This window comes from Talpa europaea, assembly GCF_964194135.1.
Source record: "Talpa europaea genome assembly, chromosome: 4".
Taxonomy (NCBI): domain Eukaryota; kingdom Metazoa; phylum Chordata; class Mammalia; order Eulipotyphla; family Talpidae; genus Talpa; species Talpa europaea.
The window spans coordinates 87,019,724-87,031,816 of record NC_140070.1 but is presented as its reverse complement, the minus strand read 5'-3'; the positions used below and the strand labels follow the sequence as shown (position 1 = coordinate 87,031,816).

At 36.7% G+C, this 12,093-nt stretch overlaps 1 protein-coding gene across 1 annotated transcript in view; it reads left to right on the top strand.

Moving 5' to 3' along the window:
- Positions 1 to 12,093, top strand: part of ABI3BP (ABI family member 3 binding protein) — a gene marked incomplete at both ends in the record, with an annotated part of 205,924 nt that overhangs the window by 46,354 nt on the left and 147,477 nt on the right. The window contains 1 exon segment of the mRNA XM_084232643.1: positions 1,287 to 1,466. Coding sequence (XP_084088769.1) covers positions 1,287 to 1,466 — 180 coding nt within the window.

Sequence of the window (12,093 nt, the reverse complement as noted above, 5' to 3'; positions counted from 1 at the left end):
AAAAAAAACTTGAAAATTTAATTAAGGTTTTTCTCCTCTACTTAATCTCCCAAGAAAATTTATCCGATGATCTTTAAACACGAATGACACCCAAAAGGATCATAGCATCATAGACATTTGACTTACTGTTGGGCATCTCCATGTAAATGTCATGCTATCCCAGAGAGCTCCAAGTGGAACTTATCACCTTCTCTGCCTATTTCTTCTTTTACCACTCTCTGTGCTGATACCTTAGTTACCCCTGAACTGAAACTCTTCCTTTCCAACTCTGTTAATCACAAAGTCCCGAGGAAGTGTGGCCAACATGAAGGATGCTGAAAATTTTCATAATGCAGAATTCATTTTACCAATTTTAGATTCTTTCACTATTTCCAGACAGTATATATGGAGTGAAGGTTTTGGGCCACCCTGATGGCACAAGGGGTTAAGCACAGCACCATGAAGCTGTTCACAGCCTCTGCAACATGAGTTCAATCCCTGGCCAGCCAAGGACCAACCCACACGGCACAGCAGACCTCTCCTGTCTCGCCCGTTGCTCCCCTCAGCAGTGTATTTAGTTAGTCTGCCTGTTCTGTTCCCTGCTCTGTCTCTGGTGAATCCTCTCACCCCGCGCCCCCCCCCCCGTACCTCTGGCCTGTACCCCAGTTCTTGTATGCATAAATAAATCTTTTATTTATTTATTTATTTATACAAGCACTGGGTACAGTCAGAAGCGTGGGAGGGCGAGAGCATTCATCAGAGCCAGAGTGGGAAGCAGAGCAGGCAGAGGGAACAAAGTACACTGCTGAGGGGAGCAGCGGGTGGCAGGAGAGGTCTGTGTGCCATGTGGGACCCTCCTCCGGTGGCCGGGGAGCAGCCGGGGATTGAACCAGCGTTGCAGAGGCTGTGGGCGGCTTCGCAACCCAGCGCTCAACCTCTGTGCCACCGGAGAGGCCCTGCATAAATAAATCTTTAAAAAAAATAAAGTGAAGGTTCTGACCAATTTTAAGGCAAAATCATCCTAACTCCTGTCTATTTTTGCTCAATAATAGATTATCAAATATTAAACACTTTGTATTTGATTTTACTTTGTATTCTAGACTGCTTTATGTTATTAAATCTGTTCTCTTCGATCTCAAAATTGCCTGTCATTAGGTACTTGGATGGGTGTGGTAGGATATTGAGTAGCTCAGTAAATAACATGCTTTCCAATAACAATGCCTCTAAAATTAACCTTTGTTTCCACGTTGTTCTGGGATGCACAGAGGCAAAGTAACAGAAGTCTTGTTTTTCATTCCCATCTTTAGGTAAAAGGCCAAGCCTGAAAGTCCACATCAATACCACCAGTGACTCCATCCTCTTGAAGTTCCTGCGTCCAAGTCCTAATGTAAAACTGGAAGGTTTTCTTCTGGGCTATGGCAGCAATGTATCACCAAACCAGTACTTCCCGATTCCCACGGAAGGGAAATTCTCTGAGGCTATCGTTGGTAAGATATTCACTGTCAGGCATGACATGAAGACAGGTAAAAGGTTATATAAATCTTGAAGTCAAGTGCCATTTCTTCTACATTCTCGACGAAACGAATGCCAGAATTACAAATCATCTTGATAATTGTGAATCAGTAGCATAATTACTTTTTTTAACAATGTACTTTATTTTTTTAATATTTTGTTTTATATGATTCTTACCTCATTTTTCATTTTTGCACACGATATGCATTTTCATTTTGGTTATATTCCCCATACAATTGCACCCCCCCTTATTTTGACCCTAATCCTTCCTCTCCCTGCCCCCCCCATAGTGTGTCTCTGGTTTAGAGTTGCTTGTTGATTTTGATTTTTACTTTGTAGTAATTAGTCTTTTTCCTGGTCCCTTATTTAGGTTTTCTGAATTCCTGCTATGAGTGAGACCATCCAGTATTTTTCTTTTTCTTTTTGACTTATTTCACTGAGCATGATCCCTTCTAGCTCCATCCATGTTGCTGCAAACTGCATGTGTTTATCTTTTTGATTGCTGAGTAATATTCTATTGTGTATATGTACCACATTTCTTGATCCAGTCATCTATTTTTGGGCATTTGGGTTGTTTCCAAAGCTTAGCTATTGTAAACAGTGCTGCTATAAACATAGGGGATGCAGGTGCCCTTTGGAATTAATGTTTCTGTGTCATTTGGGTAAATACCTAGGAATGGAATTTCTTAAATCAAAAAATATGTAATACATACTTTGCATGTAGTGCAAAAATAATCAACTTCACTGACATCCTGATCACATAACCGAAATTGCATAGGCTAAACATCAGCCAAAATGCCCAGTATAAGTCTCTGTAACAAGGCTTGTTTTTGTGGATTAATATTCCTCCCTGCTGTGTCTTTACTTTCTTCTGGTGGAAAATAATATCTATGGAATTTTTGGTGTAACTTCATGAGACATTACCTTAAAAGAGAAAAGAAAATGCATTACATTTTCAGAAAAACAGTATTTCTTATATGTATAATAAAATTGACTTTTATTTGAAAATCATATTAGAATGTAATTTGAGAATGTGTACCCCTTCAAGTCTTGTCCAGAATATTATTTGCATATGAAATCCTTTTAAGGGATTATTTTCTAAAGGGATCATCTATTAATGAATGCTTTCAAAGGCCTTCTAAGCAATCTAAGGTGAGGTTTATATTTCATTCCCCTGCTCTGTTTATTGCTAGAATCTTTCCATGAACTTCAGTGTTTAAACCTATAAGTTGAACTACTGTAGATCAGATCTGGCATTCATACAGAATTTCTCTGGTGATCTTAAAAATGCCTTCTCAGGGGAGTTTCTTTTTTAGTTGGTATGTAAACAAGGTCTACATGTTACATTTGGTTGTTAAGGCTCCTAAATCTCTTATTCTGTAACAGTCCTCTCTCCCTTCTTTTTTAAAATGTCATTAATTCACTGGAAAAATTAAGTTGTACTTCCTTGTCCACATTCTATTTTTAAGTGGTTGCTTTCATTCTGTATTTTTTAACTGCCTCCTCTATCCCCTGTATTTCCTATGCAAAAATATTTAGATTTGGCAAGTTGTATTAGATTTTGGATTCAGCTCTCTTTGAGGAAATAATGCTTTATATGTAGTACTGTGGTTTTTTTTGGCAACTAACTGAAAATAGATGTACAACAGGGCCAGTGCCATACTTTGTAGGTCTGCTGAGTGTGTTTCCTCCATTATGAAGTACACCATCAAACTTTCACTTAATGGTTCATTAACCAGATCTATTATTTTATATTATAAATTGGCAGTTTTACATTTTAGATAGCCTAATTTTCATCACCACACTTGTATCTTTTATCTAACAGTCTATAATAAAGAAGAAATTTCTCTCTTTTACTTAATTTTCCTTATGTAGTGTTTTAGAAAAGGCAGTATATATTCTCATTGGGATTAGGAGATGCCCTAAAAATCCAGTGGTGATCAAGGTCATTGTTTATTTTATGACCAATAAGAATGCATTGATTGTTATAATTTTCTGGGCTTTTATCATTATAACATTGTCCATTCCCTATGATTCTTTTCATTGTTTAATCTGAATTTGTTTAGCTGTCTACTTTGGTTCTTAGTGAATTCTAAGTCAAGGTTTGTATCTTACTTTTTGGTTATTCATAGCAGAATAATTTATGTTGAGTAAAGAAATCATAAATATTTGTGGCACTGCATTGAATAGACTCAAGTCTTTGTAGACTATTTAGGTTGGAGGAGGCCATGATATATTATTTATACCATGTCACCAGGCAAATAAATATCTAAGCCATGTGAGGTAGATAAATAGATAAATCACTGGGTGTCGTTAGTATCTCTAGGGGCAAACATTCCAAAACTTCTTCTAGGTTAGTCCAAATAGCATTTTTTAAAACATTTGCCTCATTCTTTTAGATCATTATATTCCTTTTTATGATCTCACTTCTATCATTAGCTAGAAGAGGAAAAAAATGCCCCTTACATATTTCCTTTCGCATCTTTCTTAATGCCAAGAAATCTAGGACAAAAAAGAACAATCTATATGCTTTTACTTTCATTACTTCAGATGGTCTTGATTTCGAATTTAAATATTTTTCTTTGGTTATTTAAATTGATTGTATTTCATTTCTTTAAACATTTCTTATTGAAGTAACATTGTATGAGTTTTGGCTATACAGCATTATAAATCAAAATCTGTATCTACTACATTATGTTTACCACTAAAGGCCTCATTTCCATCCTTTATCATACAAATGCCCCTTTTACTCTATCCACCACCTGCCCTCTTCCGGTAACCGTTACTTTGTTCTTATCATCTGAGATACTGTTTTTCTTTTGTGCTGTATTCATTAGTTTTGTTTCTTTATCTTCAACTTATGAGTGAAATCATACAATATTTGTCTTTCTGATTTATTTTAGTACAATATCTTCTAGGTATACTCATGTTGTTGCAAACATCAGGATTTCATCTTTTTTATAGCTGAATAGTATTCCTTAGTGTATGTGTGTGTATATACACATATATTTATAGTGTTTTGGAAAATATATGTGTATATATGTATACAAATTTGCATATACACCTATATATTTGTATATGTACATATATGTACACACATACCATATCTTTATCTAGTCATATGTTAATGGGTACTCAGTTTGTTTCCCATTCTTGGCTATTGTAAATAATGGTACAATGAGCATGGGGGTGCATATATCTCTTTGAATTAGTATTTTTGTATTCTTCAGGCAAGAATATGAATCCAACCTTAATTAGCTGAATATAGTCTTTCAAATTATTGTGTTTTCTTTAATTATTCCTATTTGATTAAGCAGCTATATACTAGTTTTCTATTGCTGCTATAACAACTTACCACAAACTTGTTAGTCTATGTTACCACCTTACTATCTTATAGTTTTGTAGTCAAAAGTCTACTGTGGGTCTCACTGGGTTAAAGTCAAGATGTGGACAGGGCTGCATAACCTTTCGCAGGCTTTAGAGGAAAACTTGTTTCTTTTTCCAGTTTCCGGGGGCTACTTGCACCCCTCTTTTCCCTTCAAAGAAAGCAACAGTGGGTCTCATATCCCTGCTTTTGCTTTTTCTGTTCCACCTTTTTTTTTTTTTAAAGATTTATTTATTTATTTATACAAGCACTGGGTCCAGTCAGAAGCGCGGGAGGGTGAGAGAATTCACCAGAGCCAAAGTGGGGAGCAGAGCAGGCAGAAGGACCGAGGTACACTGCTGAGAGGAGCAGCGGGCGGCAGGAGAGGTCTGCGCGCCATGCAGGACCCTCCTCTGGTGGCTGGGGAGCAGCCGAGGATCGAACCGTTGCCGTGGAGGCTTCGGGCAGCTTAGCAACCCAGCGCTCAACCGCTGCGCCACCGGGGAGGCCCTCTGTTCCACTTTTAAGGACCCTTGTAATTATATTGATCTTACCTGTATGATCCAGGGTGCTCTTCTTATGTTAAGGTCAACGAACTAGCAACCTTAATTATATTTACAACTTTAACTCTCCTTTAATCTAGGTCATGTAGCTAAATATATTAAAAAATTCCTGGGATTAATCTGTAAAGCAATTCTTGGGGTACTTGTAGAAGCTCTATGTTTGAAATTTGTGTCTCTATTCCTTTTTTGCACCATTATACTGTATGACCATTCATTTTTCACAGACTGTGCTGTGGGTGTGCTAGTGAATTCATGGCATAAAGTTAGGAGTTGAAATCCCTTGAACGTAAGGTGCAATGTAAGAGCAAAGAATATTTCTTTATGGATAAAAAAAGCATCACCTATAACTCCTCTTCTTATTTTCTTCTGTAATAGGATAATAGTATTTGTTCAGTTGCATGGAACTATACTCAAATATAGTTAGTTACTTTCATATTCAAAACAAATATTATATGCCACATCATCTGACACATCTGATGTGTAAAAAAGACCCCACCATTGATGAGAAGCTATTGATTATTCAGAAATATTCAAGTTGATTATTAGTGATTTGTGGACTAATAGACCTACTAAATAATCATTTATAAGTATTTCTATATTCATTGTAATATCAATTGTCTAGGAGTATAGGCATTTTCAAAAGACACAAATATATAAAAATAAGCATAAAATATCCCCTTCTGCTATTCTGGAAATTAAGATTCATATAGAACTAATGTAAAACTTGATCTAAAATTTTAGTAGATTAATCAGAGCAGTAGAAAAAGTAGTGTTTTCCCAGGTGAATTAATAAATATTAATGGCCATGACGGGTCTGCAATGATGTGCCAACACATGATTCACATCTCATAGATCTGCTAGGTGCCTGTATCCTATTTTTCCCACATTATGAATGTTCTTATTCCTGTTTACATATCAGTATTTGCTTTGTTACTTTTATCTTAAGATGCTGGTAAGTTATCAAGTCCAATAAAGTAAAAAATGAGGGGTTTTTTTGACATTGAATTTTTATATACTTTATCTCTTCTTGGCATCTGAAAATACTTTAATCAATGCCACCAAGGGTGGAAACCGTTACATTCTATCCATTAGTTACATAACAGACATTAAGGGATTATTTTAGTACTGTTGGGGGAAAAGGATGCCCTGAACAAACTCGACAGACAGATATTTTGGACTCCACCCCCTACTCCAGATCAAAGAGATTCAAGACACCAAGAACTACAAATCCCATAATGTCATTACCACAGAAGGGAGGATTGCTGAAATTGAGGGTGGAGTTAAGCAGCCAGGCTTGGTAAAGAACCAGACATGTGGGCGTCGGGGTCCTTTTGTTTTTTCACTGACTTTCAGCGATTCCAGCTCAGCAGAACTGGTAAGACATATTTACCAATTTTTCTTTCTTTCCCTGAGTTATTCATTTCTTGATTTCCCCTTTTTTATAAATAAACCCATTATTACCCCTTTTTGTGTGTACCTGCAGTTGAGTCTCATTTTAAGCCCCTTTTAAGCATGAGGGTGAGGACCCACAGTCAGGCTAACCCATTTCGTATTGGGGTTACCCTGTAATAGTACCTCTACTACAGAAAAGGCTTACTTTTAAAAATCATGTATTATCAGTATCACAGATTGGTTAAAGAATTTGTCTTTCATCAGGTGTTAGGATTTAAGATACTTAAGAGAGGGCAACTTCCTTAATTCTCAAATTCTCACAGCTGCTATTAATTAACACTCAGTCCTTTAAAAAGCTGTTTCTTCCCCTTACCCTCTCTTCTTGGTCGCCATCTTGCCGACAGTCCCCTAGACCGATTCCTGTGCTAGTGAGGAGGCCACAAGACTAAAAGCCCTGTAGACACCCAGCACTGGAAAGAGCCTGGACTAGAAACGCTAACATTTCTCGTGTAGAAAAGATCAGCCTCTACCTGGAGAGGCAGCATGAAGTGGGGAAAGGACACCTGCGAATTTTTAACTCAGATATACCTGGGTTCACATTCACCCCCATTACTTACTGTGAAGTCGTTCTGGGTAAGTCTTTTTAACTTCTCTCAGTTTCATTTTTCTCATATAGAAAACAGAATAATAATCTTTCGGGAAGAGTGAGAAGACCATAGATAAATTATATAAGGCAGCAAATACCAACCCTCACACAGTGTGTGCTTCATAAATTTTGTCTGACTTTTGAACAAACACTAATCTTGGATGATGCATCTAACCTTCCTGAACTTTGATTATTTGGTAATAATGAACAGGATAAATCACTACGACAGTTCTGGAAGGCGCCAAGATTTTAGTGCCTATGTTGAAAAACCTTGGTCTCCTGGTACGTCTGTGGTTTTTTCTGTTTTGTTTGCTTGATGTGGGGGAAGAAAAATTGTGAGATAGATTGTTTTGGCAGCGCTATCGGTTAATGAAAACATATCAAAAATCTTTCTGGTATCTGGAAAAAAATGTTTTCACAGAAGGGACAGCTCCTCAAGTAGATTCAAAAAAAAAAAGAATCTGCAACATCTGATATGGCTGTTCCCAGTGCCTTGTCGGTCCTTTAATGGTGGGGGCAGGGGGCTGTTGGGTGTGCTTGACAGAATAGTCTGTAGGGCCTTTAGAATTCCACAGGTGTTGCCACCCAAGGAGGATAAAAAAGTGAATCCTCAAGACACAGCTGAAAGCGTTTGTCATCTCTAATTCAGCAGTTTTCAGCAAGAATTTCGATAAATGTATTCTACAAAATGTAGATTAAAATAAGGGCATGACAGTCATTTACTTAACTGATGGTAATTTTACTCAGGTTCAGGCCAAAATGTAATGATCAGTTTTTGGTTTTTTTTTTTTTTTTTTTTTAATTCTGAAGTTGGTTACTTTTATTTCACAGGGGGGAAATTAACTTTTAAAAAAAGTTAAGTTTATTTGCAATGATTGATTCAGAAATGAATGCAAATTGTTTTCATTTGTATGAAAAGCAAGTGCACTTAAATTACTTATAAAGTTCACCCTTAAATTTTACATTTGTATGAAAAGCAAGAGGAAGTGCACATTTTTTTTTCTTTCATCATTGCAACTCTTATAACTTCAGTTGTCATTCTCCATCTCAAAAATATTAAGCATGCTCCTCTTTATGGAGGTGGGATGAAATTTAAAAAAAGAGATTGCTATTATTTTTTACACTGAAGGATAAATTTCACCCTAATGACAAAAGTTAAGCAAATATTTATTATGGTAAATGCCACAGATCTTAGTATTATATTCATTCAAAAAATAGGTGGAAGAAGAGGTTGAAAAGAAATAACTGCAGGAGCTATATAGGAATTAACCTGAAAAAATAACCAGTGAAAAAGGAGCAGGAGAAACAAAGTCAGCTCAGTTCTCTGTTACCTGACAGAATCCTTAGAAAATTAGCAAGAAGTTGTGAGGGGAGAGATAGCAGCCAGAAGTGAATATAAAACAGTCCCAAAACACAGATGAGAAATGGCAGCTTTGTATTAATGGTTATACAAAGAAACTGATGCTCTTGAGAATTTTAACTTCCTAAAGTTATACTAGTAAATAGCAGGAACAGAATTTAAACCCAGGAAGTCTGACTGTAGAACCTGAGTTCAGAACCCTTGTACTCTGTCTCTCAATCTAGGGGACTTTGCCTGTTCTTCTAAAGTAGAAAGTACACATAAGTTCCTGATTTGTTGCTTCTATAATGTCCTTTAAACTGTAAGCAGAAAAGAGATGGCATATTATGAAAGAACCCATTGCTACCTAATTTATTAAAGTTTAAATGAGTTAAAAATATGTAAAGTACTGTATAAGTAAGGAAAACTCCTTTTCCTCTATTCCTACCTGCCTCACCACATCTCTATATGTTATGAGCTGCCCACCCATCAGACCCTACCTCCTCTACTCTGAAAGACCATAGTTGGCCAATATTTATGTCCCTCATCATGAATATTCTAGGAGCTGAATTTTCTTTTACCATCATTCATAATACATTGCCTTTTGATTTTCTGTTTCGTCTATTTCTACACTCCACCCAAATAAAATAAATTCCCAGAAGCTAAGGACCCTAAGGGCCTTAGGTTTATTTTTTACCACCAATGTTGTCATGAATTTGATGTGATAAATGGCACAATAAATACATGAATGGGAGAGGCAAAGGAGGCACCCAGGAAGTCTCAAACAGCTGGGTCACATATAAGGTGGATTTTTTTTCTTTTGTTCAAAACTATTTTTAAAGTGTCATCTAATTTTTTGTTCATTCTCTGGAAATGGTTTTACCACTTGGGGTGTACTTGGCTTTAAATCTTCTAAATTAATCCAAATTTTTCAGTTGAAAAAAGGAATCTCAGAATCACTTGATTTTCTTCCAAGGAAAATCAAGCAGAACTTAAGTAACCTTCCAAGGGGACTTTTTAAAGAAACTAGTTTAGTTATCAATTTCTTAAACATTATGCCTTCGTTTAAACAATTCATCATGAGCTTACACCAGGAAGACCTTCTTTGATAATAGGTACCCATTTCACAGTTTTAATAAAGATTACATTTTTTTCAAAGTCCTACTTTTTCTACTGATTTCTACCACTTTGTTTTCATGACCTCATCAAACAACAGATAAACTGTGTCCAAGTCTATCTTTTCTTGGAAACAAAACAAATTCACAATATTCCAATACAACGCATACCAATTTTTTTTTTTCAAACACATTGCTTAGCTCACTGAGACCAAAGTATAATTTTTAGAAGCTTATTTTCAATGATATCTGAAAGGGTCCCCCAAATAACCTATGTTCCTTTTTTGTCATGGACTAAAATTCCCAGCTGTTCAAGATTTGTTGCAAGAGGCTTACTGTTGAGAAGTGTCTTAAACAATGACATGAAAAGATAAAGTTCGGGTTCCTTTATTTTCAGGAGGGCATCTCAAAATCAAGGAATACAATCAACTCTTTGATTCCTGTTTCTCATGTATTTCCTTAAATGTTTTATTTTCCCTGGCTACGGCAAGCTTTCTGGCATAGGAGTCATAACTTCAGTGCTATGGTGTGGCATTCCAGTGCTATGTGCACTTGGTTATGTTCCACTTTGGTTTATTCCTGAATTGTTTTCATTGTTGGTTGGATTTTGTGTCTCATCTCTCCAGCTAAATTAGGAGTTCCCTAGTCCGAGCTGAGTCTCCCTTTTCCTTGTGTACTCTTCAATTGGGGTCAACCGATGTGTGGTATAGGAGCTGATTGCCAGAGTCTGGTGGGAGGTATGCTGGAGAAGCCAATTAACAAAGTAAAAAGTGTCTGCTCGGAGTAGAATCTCCAGGAGAAAAAATTATTCACTTTATTTATTGACACTTCCCTATATTTTAGTCATGGTTAGGTTTCCAGCTGTTTTCTGGCACAATTGTTAATAGTGCCCCCTTTCTCTCAAAAGTGTCCCAGTTTAGTTTTAAAAAAAAAAACACACACAATCTATACTTGGACGGAAGTGTTAAATTCTTAGTATGGTCCCCAGATCTTTCATCATCTGTTTTTAGGCTAATAGCCCAGTATTTTCCTTCTGCCACTAGGGATACGCCTTAATGAGAAAGGAAAAACAAAATCAGGGTGATGTTTGCCACAGGTTCATCTCAGAATTGTTCTAGTCAACTGAGCTAGGCACATAGTAGATGCTCAACAAAGGCTGGAGTGGAAGTTCTCACCAACTTGTTAGCTGATAATTTAATATTGAGCACCTCCAATGTGCTGAGCCTTTCAGAAATGGCTATTAAATCCCTATAGCACCTGTGTGACTATTTGCTATTTGTATTCTCTTCTTCCCAGTAAAGTTAAATTTCCCTGAGAAGTTAAAGAAATATTGGGGAGCAGGCTGCTCCAGAGTTTGTAAATCTGGCAACTTTGTCATGGTGCTTTCCTGTGGCACATGAGTGTTTTACCTTTAAACTCATGTTTTAAAAAATGTATTGGAATTATTCCTGACCCCTCACCTCTGCATGGTGACACTACAGCATTTAAAAAGATATTTGCTGATTTCAAGTCTTTGGTTTACCATCTGAAGCTACCGTGACCTAGTTTCACTATCTGAAAGAAAAATATCCAAATGAAGGCCTAATTTTTCAATAGCATTTCCTGTATTGATAATACTAATGAAGTGACGAACTCACTGGAAAATGTGTGTGCGCACATGCACAGGCTCTTTCAAAAGCAAGTCCTTGCCAAACCTTAAACCAGTTCATGGATGACACCTGCATGAAATTTCTCTGAGGTGCACATATAAAACACAAGCAGGGAAAAAATATTACAGGCAATTGAGTCAATAACATGTCTAAGAGGGTTGCTGAACTAGGAAAGGATGTGTATCGACAGTGGGGGCAATTGGATAGGAGAAATAGTTCATTAAATGTTTGTGGTGTCAGGGAGAGATTTTGTCAGAGCTTGAAAATGAGGGAGGGTTACCTTGGGACATGGCTGAATAGATGCTCAAGACTGGATGCTAGCACCAGAGGAATAAAGAACTACCTGGTTCATCACAGTGTGGGCAGTTCGTAAGGTGGGAGTAGAATTTCCCCAATTTTCTATAAAAAAAATACCACATTAGTTTTTTTCTAGAAGGGACACTTAATTTCCTAAAAGGGTATTGACGATCTTGAGTTGATCAAGACTATCAATGTCTGCTCTACTTGCTGCTTGTTGTTTTAATATGCAGTTAA